Raw genomic sequence first — 20,222 nt, 5'->3', positions numbered from 1 at the left:
CATCCACGACTCCCATTGACTTGAAATGCCCTGGCCTCGTTAGCAGAAGCACTGCAAGCCCATGACGACTTCTCAAGTTGGCTACCTAACCGGTGAGCCACCTGACGTTAGTGAGCGTTTTTGAAATTTGGAGCCTTTCTGCTTCCCAGTTACCAAGGGTACGTCTACACTACCCGCCGGATCGGCGGGTAGTGATCGATCTATCGGGGATCGATTTATCCCGTCTAGCGTAGACGCGATAAAATCAATCCCCGATCGCTCTGCCGTCGACTCCGGAACTCCACCGCGGCGAGAGGTGGAAGCGGAGTCGACGGGGGAGTGGCAGCAGTCGACTCGCTGCCGTCCTCACGGCCAGGTAAATCGACCTAAGATACGCCGACTTTGGCTACGCTATTCACATAGCTGAAGTTGCGTATCTTAGGTTGACCCTCCCTCCCCTCCCCTCCAGTGTAGACCTAGCCCAAGGCTGCAAGATGGGGCTAATGATACTTATAAGGGTCTTCAGCTTGAGGTCTCCGGACATATTTCTGTCGTGTCAGATCTTTGTCATAAGCGCTATATTAATTCAAATAAAATATAATGGTCATCATCATTATCTAGTATTTATTGCACGGACAGAACAAGCAAACACGAACTTCCAGGCGCAATATCCTCTCTTCCCTTCCTCCCATCTGTCTGTGAAGCCAATATTTCCTAGGGCACACGATGTGAACCATATTCATGGCCACATTAATCGAGGCATGAGGCAGTATATGACATGACCCAGAATAGGGGGAATTAAGTGAAAATGTGTAACGTCCTCACCTCTTCAGGTCTACTCAGTACATGCCCTTCAGGGCCTGTGATTCCCAGGTCCAGGATCCTTTGCTGCTCCTAAGGCAGGAAAAAACAAGAAGATGGCTCAAAACAATGTCATTTCTAATTCCAGGAGCTGGAGAGATTTGGAAGAGATGTAAAATTGAGATCCCTGTCATCTGTGCTCTCTAGATATCCCACGGTACTTTCACAAAGGCAGGAGTAGTAGAACCAGTGTTCAGACTAACTCCCAGAGTCTGGGTAATTACCAGAGCTCTGCAAACCATTGCCATTTCATTCGCAGTGTTGTCATGCCAACCTTTCCTCTGATTTCACTTCACAGCCCTGCAAGTTGCAGGTTTGAAAGAACAAAAGAAACTTCCCCCAAAACTATCAGGCTACGTGCTGAAAACCTATGCAACTCCAAGTTGCGTGATCTAGGCATGACACGTAAAATAAGTGTGACCTCAGCCTCAGGACCCATTTATTTATTTATTAATTATATTTCTATTGCAATAGTCCCTAGAGGCCAACCAAGTCCAAGTCCTGTTGTGCTAGGTGCTGTACAAAACGTATAGTAAATGTTTCTTCACTTCCTGTCCTAAAGTGCTATGTAATATTAATATACATAGTGGCCGCCTTCCACCCCAGAGATGGCTGCATTTCAGCGATGGGTGAAGAGATTTATGTATCGTTCGCAACTGTTATGGAATAAAACCTGCTATATAAACCTGAGGCATTGTTGTTCTCTTACTGTGAGCTACAGGGGCTGTAATCTTGAAGTACAGCTCTGCTTTCTATATGGAAATGTCTATGCTACTTGATGCAGCGCCTTGACATGTCTTAGTGATTTCCTGCTGTGGGTTTTAAGAGAGGGATTTGGAGTTTGAACACCTGACAGCATAATGCCGCTAAAATTCCACAGAGCAAACAGATAAGATACCTCAGCAATGATGTCACCGTTCTCAGCATGAACTTGAGCTATGGCACCTATATCACGGATTACGCTCAGGACCTCGTATATCTAGGAGAAAGACAGGACACCATTTGATATATACCTTTTGGTCTTACAAATACTCCAGTAGCTTAAATGTCCTTTAGCTTAAACTGTTATGTAAAACCGAAACAAAAGGAAAGCGACCGAGACAGACAAGCTCTCTTTAGCTTGCCATAAAAGATAAGGCAGTAGACTGGGACTCAGGGTTGGGTTCAGTTCCTGCCCCGACCATTGATTTGCTGAGGAGCCCTGGGCAAGTCACTTCACCTCTCTGTGCCTCAGTTTCCCCATCTGTAAAATGGGGATAACAATAACGGCCTCCTTTCTAAAGCACTTTGAGACTCACAGATGAGCAGCATGATATAAGAGGTAGTATTATTAATTATTATTATTATTATTATAATGGAGCATAAAACAGGAATCGATGTTCTATGCCTGTATCAATGACTCAGGTTGTGCCGTCAGCCGGGATTGAACCGGAGGTCTCTGGATCTAAAAGCAAGAGCTTCTCCTGATGGAGGTAAAAGAGCAGCGCTGAAAGTCTCTCTCCATTGAAGTCAATGGCAAAATGCGCATTGATTTCAGCGAGGCCACGATTTTACCCCAGGCCCTTTAATTTGAAGGCAGGACCAGACTCATAAACCTCTCTATGTGGTCTAGCCATTAGAGGGAGACACACTGGTAGGTTCTCCAGGGCATCATCAGTAGAAGTTCTAAGGGCCCAAATTTTCAAAAGTGGCATCTTTAATGCCTCACGTCATGGGTGCCCAACTTGCAAAGCACTGGCCCTGATTCTCAAAGCTGATCAGCGCCCACAACTCCCACTGCATTGATGGGAGTTGCTGGAGCTCTGCCCCTCTGACAATGAGGTGCATAGGGTCTCACGCTGAGCATCCAAAGATGGGGCTCACAAAAATCCGTGACCACTTTTGAAAATTTTGACCATGTTCTTAGATAAAAGAGACCAATTTTTCTGTCACCTCTTACTCAATTCAAAGCAAACTTCCGACACTGAGGAAAATCTCCATCACATCACGTTTGGAAGTAAAACCTTCTGCAGTTTGTACATCCCAACAATGAAACATAGCCAATGACTGACGAGTGCAGATAAAATTGCCACAGGGAATTTTTTCTTAAGGTCCCAGTGATTCCAATAGTAAAACCAAGAAGTGCTTTCCCAGTTAAAATCAGGCACTAGGTCCCAGAATAGCGTGTGTAACGCATGCTAACCAGTGTGTCTCCCTCTAATGGCTAGACCACATAGAGAGGTTTATGAGTCTGGTCCTGCCTCCAAATTAAAGGGCCTGGGGTAAAATCGTGGCCTCGCTGAAATCAATGCGCATTTTGCCATTGACTTCAATGGAGAGAGACTTTCAGCGCTGCTCTTTTACCTCCATCAGGAGAAGCTCTTGCTTTTAGATCCAGAGGCCTCCGGTTCAATCCCGGCTGACGGCACAACCTGAGTCATTGATACAGGCAAAGAACATCGATTCATAGAGTTTAAGGCCAGAAAGGACTATTAGACCATCCGGTCTGACCTCCTGTGTAACACAGACCATTAAATGTCATCCAGTTATTCCTCTATTGAGCCCAAAATCTTGTGTGTGGCTAAAGCATCACTTGTGAATGTAAAGCCCTCCTACCTGAGAATCTGTTAGCTGGAAGTGATCTTTGAAGGCCATGTAAACCAGGAAGGAATTCACACCTAGCAGAGACAAAACAAAGAAAACTCCCAGGATGTACAAGTAATAGGCATAGATAACGTCCACCTTGAAGTTACAAGTGAGCCAGCCACAAGTTACATAAACAAAGTGATCCATACAGAAGTTAAATTAATAGATGGGCTGTCTGGCCATAACAGCTCAAGAGCCTGCTTCTCCTGCCACTCATGTTGGTGTAAATCAGGAGGAACTTCAGTGAAGCTAATGGGAATACACTGGTGTGAGTGAGAAGAGACTCAAGTACAAGGTTCTTAGCGCTAAAACTGACTATACGGTTTGGAAACTGCAGAATAAGACAGTCCTGGCCCTGTAAAATTCCACCTGTCTTGAGTAAGGAGGACTCTCCCCTTCCTGCTGGAGTGGACCAGATGCACCATTGAAACAAGTATAGACATTGGCTGGCTTTAAGAAACTTTTAACCTCTTCCCATCAAAATGAACTGATTTTGCATCTGTTCAATGGAACGGTCTGCTACGGACGGCCCAATCTTTCTTGGCTCTGAGGGCCAGATCCTCGGCTGGAGTAAATCAAGGTACTGCCAATCAAATCAATGGAGCTATGCTAATTTACACCACCTGAGGATCTGACCTTTTGTGCCTCCTGGGAAGTGCGCAGCATCCTCAGCTCCCGTCAAAATGGAACATCAGGTTAAGGTGCTCAGCACCTGGCCGTACCAGCCCCTTAGACTGTGCGCTATGCATGACAATGGACCTACCCCCATGGAGTCAATGTGAGTTTCTCACTGACCGCCTCTATCTCCCCTGGATGACTTACAGCTCTCTTGCTGACACTGGCCAACGGGGAGAGAGACGTCCTACAAAAAAGTGTCGCTATCACTCCTTTAGGGAGATGCCCATCTCCAGAGAAGGTCCAGATCCTCTGTTGCTGCAGCTCACCAAATCTCCATCGAAGACAATGCAGCTATGCCAGTTTAGACCATCTGAGGATCTGGTATGCCTTGTTCTGAATGACATGGGCAGCACTCCACAGCAGCCATGGGCAATACCACCCCAGCTGTCACATCTTACCCCCTACACACAGTCAGTGCAGTCTCCCTGCCCAAACGCCACTCCAGAGGGAAGGATTCAGAACGGCAACACTGGATTCCATTCCCACCCTATACACTAACCTTGCTTCTCCAGCCCCCCTACAACACTGCCTCCTGATGTACCAAGCCCCAACAAAAAAAAAAAAAACAGACCCCATTCTGAACTCTGATCTGGCCGTTAATTTGACCAAAACAAATAAAAAAATAATAAATTTGAATCAGTAAAAACATATCGATTTAAATGATCCCGAAACTTACCGTGGTCTTTCACCAGGGCTTCCATCTCCTCCTGAACCCCTTTATGCCACTCCGTGATATCCACATGCAGAGAGTAATCGCAGCAAGACTTGCTATCCGCCCATTCTCGCCACTGGTCAAATGCCGTGATCAAGCTGGTCCCTGGTTCCGGAACTACGTGATCAACTGGAAAAGACATAAAACATTTGCACCCGTGTGTCCAAAGGCCTTTAGCAGCCAGCCAAGACAGATAGCACTTTCCACTGACTCTCTGAAACAGGATGTTTTTCCCCCTCTCTAAAGAAAAATTGGAGTTTGAAAAGATCTGTGTGTTTCCAAAAGCCCAGGGTTCGAGAACCCACTCTGCCATTCGATTACAAGCAAAAACTAAAGGAGGAAATCATGCAGTTACTAGAGTGTTTCACTGCAAGTATATATGAATGGAGCAGATGAAACTCCTAGTTCAAAGCCAATGCAAATTCAAACCATTGCAGTTATATGTACAGTTACTCCCGTTTCCTATTAGGGTTACAAACAATGACAGACAATACCGCCCCGCCCCCATGAGCATCAGTGAGTAGCTTTCCAGTCAAACTGAGGGACATCTTTGTCTACTCTGTGCCCTATGAGACGCTGGATAAGATACCCCAAAGGGTTTGGGATGTATTTTTGTATTATTATAACACCTCGGAGGCTCCAGTTACAGACCAGGACCCCACTGTGTTCAGCACTGTACAAACACAGACCAAAAGGACTGTCCCTACCCTAAAGAGTTTCCAGTCTAAATACAAAGATGAGATATTAAAAGATCCACTTTCTGCACCTATTCTCTGATTTGCTGCTACCATAATCCCACAGTTAACACCAAAAGAGGGAGCAGCAAAGCTTCCAGCGAGCAAGTTCAGCTCTTCTTTAAATCCACCAAAATAACTAAGGCTACAATTGTCTTTAAAACCTGCTGATAGACCCCCAATTTGCATACTGCAGTCAATGCAGAGACCACAGCAATCTGTATATATTCACACATCCCTTCAATGAACTTCTTTTAAGGTGCCATTTGTAGATCCAGGGTGATAGTTACCCATGTGCAGAGGGGCCCAGCCAAGATCTATGCACCACTTATGTCCACCTTCAGCCCAAGGTTCAAGTGGGGCTTAAGTGGTGCACAGTAGACCTTGTGATTGCTCTTGGCACAAGGGTGAGCTTCACCTCAAATACGTATGCACAAGGGAGGCCGCCTAAGTGTAATCTGAAAAGGAGCCCCTAGTCTACTGTATTGATTTTTTTTAGCACCACCTGTATAACCTAGCTGTTAAAAACAACAGTCAATGCAAAAATTTCAGATTAAAGCCCTGTCTGAGCTGCCGATATTCTGATATTAGCCCACCAATAATGACTCCAACACAACCCCCCTACATCCCAGTTCATCATCTCCTCAACGCCCAAGGTGGGTTCTGCAGCATGGCCAGGGAAGTTGGCAAATCTGGGTTCCGGTGGATGAAGAAGGGGCGAGTTCTAAACACCTTCAAGGAGAAGGTGCTGCCAACCACCTCTTCTGAGAGTACTCCATTTCTAGGGCCTCCACTGATTGCAACTGGAGCAGCATCACGTGAAGGAGGGAAGCAAGTCTGGAGCCATTAGGAACTTGACAGATTAGAACTAACACCAACGTCGTAGGTACAGGCAGCATGGTCCAGTGAACTAGGAGATCTGCATTCTATTCCTGGCTCGGCCACCCGGCAAATCACTTCCCCTCCCTGTGCCTCAGTTTCTCTGTCTGTAAAATTGGGATAATGATATTACCTTCCTTTGTAAAGAGCTCTGAGATCAACAGGTGAAAAACCCTAAAACCCTGAAGCATGATGTTTAATATCCCCTCCAAAAATTGTTTAAAATGTAAGTACTAAGAGGAGCTCTCTCTCGAGTCAGCAAGCCCTGAGGACCGTGCAGTCAGAGGGCTCCACATCCTGGAGAAAAAACACAAGCATGGAACAAGGCCACAAAACCAGAGTCTGAAAGACTGGGCAGCTGCTCAAGGGGGAAGAAAAAGACATATAATCTCATGGCTTCAGAGGTCACAAATTGAACTTGTGTTGGGGCTAGGGGAGGGAGGAGAGCTTGGCTCATTGTACATTGGCCAACGGGGGGGGGGGGGGGGGAAATACATGAAACCTGCTTAGTTATCAGCAGAGAAACCAGAGCCGTTTATTTTTAATTATATTGTTAAATATCTGGGTTGCAATCAGCCCAGCATTTGGCTCTAAATCGTGACGGAACCGCTGAAATGAGAGACGGAGTCCTCAGGCCCTGTTAGCCTTTGCCATATCACAAACCATCCCTTTGCTCTTACTCAGAGCCAGACAAACCATCCAAGATTTACATGAGCAGCTTGGTAGAAACAGCGTCGCTTCCCTGAATGCCTCATTAGCCGCAGCCAGCCGTCTGAAGAAGTAACAATGTCCCCAAACTGCCTGAGATGAGCGAGTGTTCCAGGAAGTAAAGAAGATTACGTAAAGCAACCATCTTTGTTGCATGAATTAAAAGCTTTGGCCATCGCTTCCATTTTTGTGACGGTGGCTACGTGACTGTCAGCAATTAACGATTACAATATTTGTGCCCTTCAGATGAAGTTGTGCCTGCAGCTAAATGTAGCAAGTCATTCTGCAAGGTGGGAGGGTGTGACGCAGAACGGTTTGCCTCCGCATCGCAAGTTCAACTCCAGCTTAGATCCGTAGCCACGACAACTTCAATGGCAGCCTTTTGTGAAATTAGTTGGTGGGTCTCAACCCGTCGTGAAAACCAGCTGCTTCCACTCTGAATAGCTTACGCCATATCTGAAAGCCTCGTGAACATTTAAGAATGTAACCTCCAATGCCCTGGTGAGATTGCGTCCCCATATTGCACATTGGGAAATGAGACACAAAGAAGTTAATTGACCCAGGTCACAGAGGAAGTCCGGGAAAGGGACAGAAATTGCACCATAATCTCCCGAGTCCCAGTCCAGTGCCCTTCCCACAAAACTGCCCTTCCTTGGGCCACTTATTTATGTGTCTGAATATGGATTTGGGCATTTTACTTTTAGGCACCCAAGTCTTAAAATGTTGGTCGGAGTCTTCCTGAACCTCAGTGTGCACAATAATAAAAGGGCACAGTTACCACCTAACACGCCATGATGCTGAGAAGCTTAAATTGTTGAATGCTTGGATGAAAAGGGCTACAGAAGTGCAAATTAGAGCACAAAGGGATCATTAGGAAATCTTGCCTCCTGGCCTGAAAGGGTTAAACACCACACAGCTGTAAGATCCCAGCGCAAAGGATCGACTCTGGTGTCTCGATCAGAACTTTGTCGCTCTCTTATTTCATGTGCTGTCCAAGTATGAGTAATGGGGGAGGGAGATGGAGAATCTCCATCTGATCTCTGACAAAGTCAAAGCACAGCTGGTTATAATAAGGCTATAAAAATGGAGATGGTGGCACATCTGTGAGAGAAAGTCAGCACTAGGGATTAGGAACATCTAGCGTGGAAGCAGCGTTGCTGACGCATCTTGTACAGCTTTCTTTGATGGTTTAAGACCATGCAAGCCGAATCTTGCTCCGTTTATGCACTCAGATCGAAAAGCTGCTGTCAGTTGATCATCATCATCGAGAGAATACAACCCCTTTTACAAGAGTATCTCAGGCTTCTTTGCAAACCACATATTGCTAATTACCACAATGCCTAAGGACCAACTGAGAATGCAGTCCCACTTCTCTAGGCCCTGCACAAACACAGAGTGGTAGATGGACTCGGCCCCAAAGAGCTTACAATCTAAATAGACAAGACAGACACAGGGTGGGGGAAAGAGGTATAACACAGAGTAAACAGTGTGATAGTAACATGGGTATGGTAGCAGTCAGAGACTATGGTAATGGGTACATTATAAACACTGGATAGATTTAGATTAGACAGCAACGCCAGACAAGACATATTTGCAACCAAGCGCAGCGTTACAACTGGTCATTACGGCCAGGCATCAGCAACAAAAGGGCAGAGACAAGACAGATCCGTTGGCTGTTTATTAGGATGGTGCCCTTTCCTCTATTTAAGGTCTCAATTAAAAACTATGCCCTCTGCCACAGTGGAGAATTGCTAGCACCGAACAAAGACCAGATTTACTGCAGGCTACCGCATGATGGTCTGATTGTTGTAGAGATGCAGCAGGAAATAAAAAGGCCCCAAACTCGGAGTGGAAAACAAATCTAGAACCCCCTCTGAACGAATTTCCAGTAGGGGACGGGAGTGGAGACTCAAATCTACCCTTACAGTTTTGGTTCAAAATCAGACCTACGCGTAGCCTACACACAGGTTTGTACTGATGTAACTATTTTGGTTAGCGGTGTGACTTTTCTATCAAATTACACCTCTACCTCGATATAACACTATCCTCGGGAGCCAAAAAATCTTACCGCGTTATAGGTGAAACCGCGTTATATTGAACTTGCTTTGATCCACCGGAGTGCGCAGCCCCGCCCCCCCAGAGCATTGCTTTACCGCGTTATATCCGAATTCATGTTATATTGGGTCGCGTTATATCAAGGTAGCGGTGTAGTTGAAATCAATACAGTCATACTGGCCACACCGTTATACTGGTATAAAGGTGCCTTATATTGGCATCCCTGCAGGTATAACTATAATAGTACAAGGCAGCTTGAATGTGTCCACACTGGTGGGGAAGGAGAGAGACCCAGCATGTTTTGTGCTTTTGGGAAGATGGCCAATTGAAAACCAGACCAGTGAGGTCATGGCCCAGTCCCCCAGCCTCTAGGGGCTCCCTCAACTGTTCTTTACAATGAAAATGTAAGAGCCAAAGCTCCAGCTGGTATCAATGAGCCTATGTCCATCTAAAGGGTAGGTCTATACTTACCTCCGGGTTCGGCGGCAAGCAATCGATCTTCTGGGATCGATTTATCGCGTCTTGTCTAGACGCGATAAATCGATCCTGGATCGATCCCGGAAGTGCTCGCCGTCGACGCCGGTACTCCTGCTCCGCAAGAGGAGTATGCGGAGTCGACGGGGGAGCCTGCCTGCCGCGTGTGGACCCGCGGTAAGTTCGAACTAAGGTACTTCGACTTCAGCTACGTTATTCACGTGAATAACGTAGCTGAAGTTGCGTATCTTAGTTCGAAGTGGGGGGTTAGTGTGGACCAGCCCATAGTCTTTTAGATATCAGGGTCAGACACCAGAATCAAACAGGAAAGAACTAGGCACTGTCCCTGGATTAGTGAGTTGCAATTGTCCCTTGCCAGATGACCCCCCACTCTCATTAGCACTAGTAGGAGTTGTGCACATGCATCCAAACAGGAAGATTTACTTCCAGGCCTCAGACAGAACTTGCTAGCACAGAGGGAAACAAAAGCTTTTTCTTTAAGGTTGCCATGCTTCACATATCTACAGAGAAGTTTATGAAAATCTATCTGCCTCTTCCTCCCTTTTTCCCACACTCCTAGCTTCCCGCATTGACCTTTGGGTATTATCTGCTAGCAAACCACGGATGCAAGGGCTCCTGACCCACTAGAACATGTAGAAAACCCAGTCTCGCAGATCACCCTGGAAGCTTCACATGTGAAATGCAGCGTCCCGTTCTGACCCTACTGAACAATTTGTCTCTTGGGAACCCCGCTGCTTGTACTGTTGTTAGTTTCTTTCCTTTGTTTTGGAAGCATGAGATGTTCAATTCCTGAAGCAGTGTGTGGCTTAGCTACTTCAGGATGGATTCAAAAGAAACTCTCTCAGCAGATGCTGTTATCACCCCCTTACTTTGCATTTGTTTATTGCTTTGATTTTCTCCCTTCCCTGACCCAGATGTTTTCATCCTGGTCTCCATTATTACTACACAAACAATGCCAAATTCTAATCTTTAAAGGGGAAGCTGTCGACTGTGTTTAAGCTCAAAGTTGAAAAAAGTGGCTGATGACACAGCCCTAAAGCTCTAAAGTTGAAATTCTCCCCTGTGAAATACATAACTGCCTGCAAAACAGGACCTGAGTGATGCATAGACTTTGTGCTGGCTCTCTGAACTGGAGTCAATTTCATCCCTAATCCTGAAGGTCGAGATCCTCAAAGGTATTGACGGCACTTAACTCCTATTGAAATCAATGGGAGTTGGGTGCCTCAAAAATTTCAGGATCTGGGATGAAGTTCCTACTCGTTTGTAAGTCAGGTCTTATTCAGGCCCATTTTCAGTGAGGTAAATGGAAACCCAAGGTAAGGACCTCAAAAAGTGGTCCACTATGAACAGAAATCATTTAAATTTTAACCTTCTCCAAAGCAGAATTGGGAACCCCAAATGTAATAGTGTTGGGTTACTGTGTGGGAAGCAAACGGTGAAACTGACCAAAATCAAAAATGAAACTGACCAGTCTCTTCTTACCATTGCTGAAAAGAGCAACACCACCACAATTCTACACTTAAGTGCTTAAATATATACATATGTGCCCAGATATCTGTTTAAAGCTCCTAGGGCTGAATGCTCAAAAGAAGATAGGAGGCTAAATAGAAGCTAGGAGCCTAACTCCTTTTGAGCATTCAACCCCTCAGGCTGATTTAGCACCCTAATTTAGGAGTCTGAGAAAATTGCTCCTTTGAGATGGAGAGAGTGACTTTTGTGAGGCACAGCTGGGGAAACTGCAGCAGAAAGGTGAAGAGTGAAGAGAGTCCCCTCTGAAGTTAATGGCAAAACTGCCATTGACTTCTAAGGGGCCAGGATTTCACCCAAAGTGTCTTGCCAAGGTCACAAAGAAGGAAATTTGCCCTAGCGCAGAGGGCTAGCACGGGCCTATGTGCACCACTTCAGACCTCAAAATAAGGCTTAAATAGGACTTAAGTGGTGCGTCGGCCTTGTAACGACCCCATCCACAGGGGTGAAATTTCACCCACAATAAGTGGCAAATTTGGGACCAGACCACTGATCCCCAGACTCTAGGCTGGTGCATTACCAGCCATCAACTCGTCCTTTTTATCCATGTCTACAGCATTGAGAATAAGCATCTAGTTAAAAAGATTGAATTGCTTAAAAAAAAAAAATGCTTTTCCCTCTCTTCTTATGGCAAAACGAAGACATCAAACAAAGCACCAGCTGCTGTAACCCAGTGTTGCTCCGCTGACGTCAAAGGGCAATGCTTTTTTACACCAGCTGAGGAGCTGGCTCAGAGATGATGGGGTTTTTGTTTATAGCATCAGAGAAGTAGCCATGTTAGTCTGTATCCACAAAAACAACGAGGAGTCCGGTGGCACCTTAAAGACTAACAGATTTATATGGGCATAAGCTTTCGTGGGTAAAAAAACCACTTAGTCTTTACGGTGCCACCGGACTCCGCGTTGTTTTTGTTTATAGCAAATCTTTATATTTTCCCCCTATGATCTTGGGGTGTTCAAAAGCCTCTGAATCTGAAGCATATTTTTCCCCTGGGCAAACAAGCTAGAAACCCAATTCCCATGGAAAATCAATGGGATTTAGGCACCTACCTGCTCTGAAAATCCCAACCATAACCCTTAAGACATTCTCTTTAATTGCCCAGGTCTTCTCGGTCATTCTATGCGGCTTACAAGGTGCATCTGTTCTTACTCCCAACACATTCTGACCGCCACCCCCCTCACCCGCGTATCCACTGCCGCCTTTCTGTCTCTGTCACGCTCCCTTCGCTCCCTCCTGGTACAAATTAATCAGCTCAAGATTAAAACCAGACAATAAGCCAAAGTGAGACAACAACACTAACCACTGTTAGCTTATCTGTGTGGCTTTAATGTGCCAGAGCTGGCATCTAGCCATGATGAAATGTTGCATGTCCTCCAAGCACCAATGGTGGAACGCTGTGGGGGGAGAGATGACAGACATTAATGTATCTGACAGAGCAGAGACATAACAGAGCTCTGTGCTACATAAAGTGGGAAAGCAGAAAATAAGAGAAGCTGATCTGAAGGGACATTTCAAACACAACCATTTACAGTGGGGGGAAAAAAAGAAAACATAACCACACATGAGCATGAAAATCCAAGTAGGACAACTGAGTTATGATGGCAAACGTGCCCCTTTGCTAAATATTGCCATGTACTTAATAAGGCATCGATCAGTTAAAGTTCCTTTTAACAAAACTTGCAATTGACCAAGTTGCATTGTTTTCCCCCAGCCCTATCAAAATTTTCAAAGACAAAGTGATCAAAGGGTTAAATAACATGCTAAAATAGTAAGGATACGTCAGTCTGTTTTTAAAGCATTCAGCTCATAATGTGTTACATTCTGGTTCCACGTCCTGGCTCTAACACAGAGTCCCTAGATCTTGGGCAAGTTATTTAGGGATAGATTTTCTCAAGTGCTCAGGCTCATAGATCTCTCATATAGGCACCAAAGTAAACGGCCTGATTTAGATCATGTGTGCCAGCCAACTCATAGAAATTCTGGTCTTTAGGAGACACTTCTGAAGATCTGAGCCCCATTGTCTGCTAGGTGTCCATCCATGGCTCTCAAAGTGATTAATGAATCATCCTGCACTGCACCCTGGCATTCTCTCCAGTTCACAGCTAGGCATGGGGGGGAGAAAGAGGCAGAAGTGATCACCAAGGCTTTGCCTATACTAGCACTTTTGTCGGCAAAACTTTTGTCAATCAGGGGTGTGAAAAAACACCCCTCTGCCCAACATAAGCTTCACCAACAAAAGCACTGCTGTGGACAGTGCTCTGTTAGCGGGAGAGCATCTCCCACCGACATAGCTACTGCCGCTCGTTGGGGGTGGATTATGATGGCAGGAGAGCTCTCTCCCACAGGCATAGAGCGGCTACACGGGAGTCCTTCTAGTGGCACAGCTGTGCCGCTGTAAGGTCTGTAGTGTGGACATGACCTAGGGTAAAATTTGCAAGAGCACTAAGCAACCTAGAAGCCCAAACCGCCCTGACTTTCAATGGGACATGGGGCTCACCGAAAATTAGGTTTTAATTTTTAGAAGAGCTGAGAAAGCCCAACCCCCACTCCTTAAATCAACAGGATCTGCAGGTGCTCTGCAACCCTGAAAAAAAAAAAAATCAGGCCCTTAAGCATCTCAAGTTGGACACCTCCCCGCCCCCACTGAAAAGAAAACGGGAGGCATCCAAAATTAGCGGCCACTTCTGAAAACGGCCTTACACACTTTGCACCTTAGTTTCCCCAGCTGAAAAATGAGGCCAACAACACTTCGCCCTCTCACAGGGCCTTTGGGAGGGTTAGTCAATATTTATAAAGCCCTTTGAAGAGGGAGGGGCAAATTCATTCCTGAAACAGCCTGAATCTATTTGGCCTGGAAAGCGCCAGCTAATGCAATCTTCTTCTGCATGGCAGTGGGAAGTGTTGGCTTTCTTTTAAAAAAAGAAGTTTTATTCAAGTAACTGGTGCACTCTGAATGGAAAGGCTAGTTCTGCACAAAGACATGGATGTTAATCTGATCACATCTCCGGCTGTGTTTTCAAGATGCCACAGGCATGACTGTGCACCATTCCACCCTGTATGAAATGGAACAACTCATCTGTGCCATCATGGAAGGTCTGCAGAGAATCATCCAGCCCTCTGACTACTACCCCATGCTGTTCTTCCATGTGGGCACTAATGATACTGTAGGGTATGACCCCGAGCAGATCAGAAGTGACTACAGGGCTCTGGGTGTGAGGGTGAAGGAGCTGGAGGTGCATCTGGTGTTCTCGTTGATCCTTCCGATCAAGGGTAAGGACCCAGGCAGAGACAGCCACATTCTGAAGGTGGATGCATGGCTGTGCTCACCAGGAGGGCCTCAACCACAGGATGCTGTTCCGAGAAGAAGGATTGCTGAGCAGAGATGGGGTCCACCTATCAAGGAAGGAGAAAGTATCTTTGGATAGAGACTGGCTAACCTAGTGAGGTGGGCTTTAAACTAGGTTCTACAGGGACAGGAGACAAAAGCCCACAGGTAAGTCCAAACCATGGAGACCTGTGAGAAGGGTCAGAATTGGGGGGGGGGGGGGGAGAACATGGGCAATCGTAACAGGGACAAAGGAGAGACAAGAGGGAATACAGAGGGGAAATCTAATGAACACCTTAGATGTTTGTATACTAATGCAAGAAGTGTGGGGAATAAAACAGGAAGAGCTAGAGATACTAGTGAATAATCCCAATTTTGACATAATTGGCATCACAGAGACTTGGGATAATTCACATGACTGGAATATTGGTATAGAAAGGTACAGCTTGTTCAGGAAGGACTGACATGGAAAAAAGGGAAGAGTTGCTTTGTATATCAACGATGTATTCATCTGAGGCTGAGCTAGAGGTGGAAGGCAGACCTGTTAAAAGTCTCTGGGCAAAGGTAAAAAACAAGGGTGATGTCATGGTAGAGGTCTAGTGTCGAGTCAGACTACCTAACCTGAAAGAATAGGTGGATGAAGCACAGGACTTGGTGGTGATGGGGGACTTCAACTATCCAAATACCTATTAGGAAAACCACACAACAGGGCATAGATTATCCAACACGTTCTTGGAATGTGCTGAAGACAACTTTTTATTGCAGAAGGTGAAGAAAAAGATTAGGGGAGAGGTTGTTCGGATTCTCACAAATACGGAGGAACTGGTTGAAAATTTGAAGGTGGAAGGCAGCGTGGGTGAAAGCGATCATGAAATGATGAGTTCCTGATTCTAAGGAATGGTAGAAGGGAAAACGGTAGAAGGATTTCAAGAAGACAGACTTCAGCACACTCAGGAGAATTGGTAGGTAAGGTCCCAGGGAAAGCAAGTCTAAAGGGAAAAAGAGTTCAGGAGAGATGGCAGTTTTTAAAAGAGACTTTAGTGAGGGCACAAGGGCAAACCATCCCAATGTGTAGGAAAGGCAGTTTGGTAAGAGACCACCTAGCTTAACCAGGAGATCTTCAATGACCTGACACTCAAAAAAGAGGCATCCAAAAAGTGGAAACCAGGTCAAATTACGAAGGATGACTATTAAAAAAAAACACAACACAAGCATGTAGGGACAAAATTAGAAGGGCCAAGGCCCAAAATGAGATTAAACTAGCTATGGACATAAAGGGTAACAAGAAAACTTTTTACAAATACATTAGAAGCAAGAGGAAGACCAAGGACAGGGTAGGCCCATTACTCAATGAGGAGGGAAAGACAATGACAAAAAATGCAGCAATGGCCAAAGCGTTACATGCCTTTTTTTGTTTTGGTTTTCACCAAAAAGGTTAGCAGTGATCAGAGGACTAAGTCTATGTCTACACTACCGCCTATGTCGGCAAGACACATATTGCTCAAGGATGTGAATATTCTACCCCCCTGAGAGACATATGTTACGCCAGTGTAAGAGATAGCGTGCACAGCGTTATGTTGGCGGGAGAGCATCTTCCACCACACGCGCTGTAAGAGTAGCCATACCCTAACACAGTGAATACCAGTTTAGGTGGGGTAGGATGTGAGGCTAAAATAGAGAAATATCAAGCTATGAATTACGTAGACAAGTTACATGGCAGGCCCTGATGAAATACATCCTAGAATACTTAAGGAACAGGTTGCTATAAAAAGGAAGGTGGTAAATTGTTCTCCTTAGCCACTGAGGACAGGTTAAGAAGTAATGGGCTTACATTGCAGCAAGGGGGATTTTGGTTAGACATTAGGAAAAACTTCCTAACTATAAAGGTTGTTAAGCAAATTACCAAGAGAGGTTGTGGAATCTCCGTCACTGGAGGCTTTTAAGAACAAGTTAGACAAACACTTGTCAAGGATGGTCTAGATAATACTTAGTCCTGCCTCAGTGCAGGGGACTGAACTAGATGCCTATCAAGGTCCCATCCAGGCCCCATCCCATAGCAGTCCTACATTGCTATGATTCTTCTACACAACAGCATAGATTCATATAATGGTGCTAGGCTATTTCTAGACATCACCTACATCCAATTCATAAACTTAGCTCCAGGGATTTGTCTCTCTAAGGCCTTGTCTACACTTACCAGGGATTGACACGCAGCGATCAATGCATCGGCGGTCGATTTAGTAGTTGACCGCAGATTGCTCTCCCGTTGACTCCTGTACTCCACCTGAACTAGAAGAGCAAGGGAAGTCGACGGGAGAGTGTTTCCAGTCGACATCGCATAGCATGGACCCCGCGGTAAGTAGATCTAAATACATCGACTTCAGCTACGTTATTCACGTAGCTGAAGTTGCGTAACTTAGATCGATCTCCCCCCATAGTGTAGACAAGGCCTTTGGTACTTATATGGCCACCTTTACCATAGTATCAGAGTACCTCACAATCTTTAATATATTTATCTTCACACCACCTCTGGGAGGCAGGTCAATGCTATTATCCCCATTGTACAGATTGGGAATTGAGGCACAGAGAGGCTAAGGGGCAGATTTAAAAAAAATATTTAGTCATCTAACTCCCATAGTCATCTAAATAGCCTTAAAAATCTAGCCCTAAGTGATTTACCTAAGGTCCGTGGTGGAGCAGAGGTATCTGGGTCTCCCATGTCCTATGCTAGCTCCCCTAACCACTGGACTATCTTTCCTTTCAAGACCTAGTCTTGGCTGATCACAGAAGTCACACACTGCACAAGTGTAAATGACAACACAATGAGCAAAGCAGTGAGGAATCTAGGCCCCAGGGGGCGACACGTTTTAGGATCCAAGCTATGTTCGATGTCTGTAAAGCACTTTGAAGTTCCCAGAGGAAAAGTAGCATAACATCCAGAGTGTTTTTAATTGTGCTGCCATCAATTAGCTCACGAGAAGCCCGATGGCCTCTCCAAGTCTTAGAGTGACAGATATTCGGCTTCTTTCAACCACAGCCCTTTAATCAGCAGCACATTTTTTTGTGATGGGTGGGGAATAATGGTTTTATCGTTTCCTGCTATTGTGGCGCACACGTTTTTATTTTTTAGCACCCTGCTTCATTTTTCAGAGACCTTGCTTTGCCTAACCACCTTTTCCTGACATTTCTATTCATAGCGTTCAGTTCGAATTTCCACCCACAAGTGCTTTTCAACAGGACTAAGCATCTGTCTCATCTAGAACACATGTGAAATTTCCCCCAGTGTTGAGCTAATGAACAATACTGACAGAAGCGGGAGGAGGGACAGAAACTGCTCAATACTAAGGTATAAAATCCAGTTAGGATCTTCAGTTAGGGACCATGTCAAAAGTTCTGCACATAATAAAAACACGACTCTGAGTTTCTAACTCCCATGTTAAAGACCTTCCTCCTAACAAGCCAGATCAAAGCTCTAACTAACTAATATGTGCATATTGCTTAAGTGGAGTTTATAATGTGCAAATCCTTAACAGGAATGAACTAAATTATTACCAGGCATCCCGCCCCAAACCAGATTTTAAACAGTGGCTTGGTCATTATAACATCCACATTTAAGACTGAATAATGCTGCTTAATCTTCCCAGCAGCAGTTCCCGCTGCATCTGATGAAATTTGGTTATTTTACTGGGTTGTACATCTTGCTGCAAGCCACTTCATTGAAAAGCATAATTAAAAGATCTATTGCGCCTACAGGCACGATTCTCATGAAACAGAGCAGTGCAAGAACAAGGTGCAACTCCCAAAAAGTTAACAGAATCACCCCAGCGTAAGTTAGAGCAAAACTGGGCCCCCACCACCCAGTTTCTAAAGCGACTGGTGGTTTAAGGGGTCTCAAATTTTTGGATGCTCAGCTTGACTCACCTTACAGGAGCCAGATTTTTGGAAAGTGCTGGGCATCCACACCCCTTTAAGGTATCTGACGTTGAGCACTCAAAACATGAAGTCCCCAAAATAACTAGTCCCTTTTGAAAACTTAAGCCAACATCTTTTTTCATACCATGAAAATACTTTGCACTTTTAAGACCAAATTCTAACCTAAGATTCTTTCATGGGCACCGAGTACCTTTCACCCAGACACTTCAAACTCTGTACTAATACATCTTCACAGCACCTTTATGAGGTAAGCGAGTACCACTATCCTCATTCCCCAGATCAAGAAACTGAGGCATGAATAGGTTCTGGGCCTCGTCCAAAAATCACACAAATTAGCACAACAGCCTGGAAAACCTCTCATATTAGCCACTGGAACATGATTTCCTCACAGCGCCATTTAGCTCCACAAATACTGTGAACAGGGAGAGATTCAGTGACGTTTGGCATAAAGAAGTGACAGAATGGAATTTAGCACAAAGTCTCCTCCCCGAAGAATGGGCAACTCGGCACGGGGAGGTGTGCTAGGGATGAAGCAATAGGATGTCCTCCAAATAAACCCACAAAACAACCACGGGGGCACAAACATGATGTTTGCTGCCATCACATTGTACACTCTGTGGTATACCCCTTTCCCTCCTCCTATGTCTGCCTTGTCTATTTAGACTGTAAGCTGTTTGGGGCAGAGACTGCTACTCTGTATTTGTGCAGTGCCTGGCACAATGGGGGCCCATTCTTAGTGAATTCTTAGGCATGACTATAATAAGCATGATTAATAATACACTTCAGAGACTTATAAACCACAGGCCTGACCCTCAGCTGATATAAATCAGCTTAGTTCCAGTGACTTTAGTGGAACGACATCGATTTACACCAGCTAGAGATCTGGCCCAATATTTCTTACGATGCTTCCCAAAAGTTTTCAATGCTCTGTTACAGTTGCAGCCTAGAACGGAGATGGCTTTTTAAGTTTATCTAGATCTTATATATTTTACTCATTTACACTGAATTCCACAGTGGAGAAACAGACCCACACAAAACTGTCTCAACATACCGTACCTCAAACCGCTTCCCACTAATTGACATACCCCCATGGAGGTCCTGCCGAAGGTCTAACATAAAACAACAGGGATTTTTTTTTCTTGCACCTTTCTATTTCCAAATCCTTTTTTAAAAACGTTAACTGCTTTATCCTAGAGTCTCATGAGAGTTTATTAAAAGCCCTACACACAGTGGCATTCGCTGTGCTAATACAATTGTGATACAATTGTTTGTTTGTACGTCTCTGATAGCTAGTCCCAAGGAAAGAAAAATAAATGATGTCACTTTGTTTCGTGTCTGCCTAGAGCCAAAATTAGACTTTTTTTTTTAAATCAGGAACTGGACCAGATTCAGAAGAATAAAACGTGTCTGAAGGCTGAGAATGTACCATAATGGTCTGTTATCCCCTAGCCGACAACATAGAGGGCAGTGGATATTTCATTTGTCTTTTCAGTTGTCTGATTAGATCCAAAATACAAGAATAATAATGTAATGCCTTTTGGACCCAAATTGAAAGAGTAATAGGAGGTCATATGTCCAAACAATGAATTACCCTTTTCAGCTGTGGAAATTATTAAACGTTCAGATCACAGGCCAAATAAATCCCTGGTTTCTTTAGAGTAGGAATGTACAGTGCCTCCGAGTAGGTTTTAGATCTCAGGGAGTGATCATG

General features: G+C 45.0%; 1 protein-coding gene across 2 annotated transcripts in view; it reads right to left on the bottom strand.

Annotated features, from left to right (window-relative positions):
• The window catches only part of DPYSL2 (dihydropyrimidinase like 2), a 91,685-nt gene that overhangs the window by 27,138 nt on the left and 44,325 nt on the right, over positions 1 to 20,222 (bottom strand). For both annotated transcript variants that reach the window (XM_065399791.1, XM_065399792.1), the window contains exons 4-7: positions 4,820 to 4,984; positions 3,436 to 3,497; positions 1,739 to 1,819; positions 805 to 873 (exon numbers count right to left, since the gene is read on the bottom strand). In XM_065399791.1, the coding sequence (XP_065255863.1) occupies positions 805 to 873; positions 1,739 to 1,819; positions 3,436 to 3,497; positions 4,820 to 4,984 (377 nt within the window). The remainder of the gene's footprint in view (positions 1 to 804; positions 874 to 1,738; positions 1,820 to 3,435; positions 3,498 to 4,819; positions 4,985 to 20,222) is intronic.

This window comes from Emys orbicularis, chromosome 2 (assembly GCF_028017835.1).
Source record: "Emys orbicularis isolate rEmyOrb1 chromosome 2, rEmyOrb1.hap1, whole genome shotgun sequence".
NCBI classification, from domain to species: domain Eukaryota; kingdom Metazoa; phylum Chordata; order Testudines; family Emydidae; genus Emys; species Emys orbicularis.
Note: the sequence above shows the minus strand (reverse complement) of the source record. Positions and strands in the feature narration are given on the sequence as shown.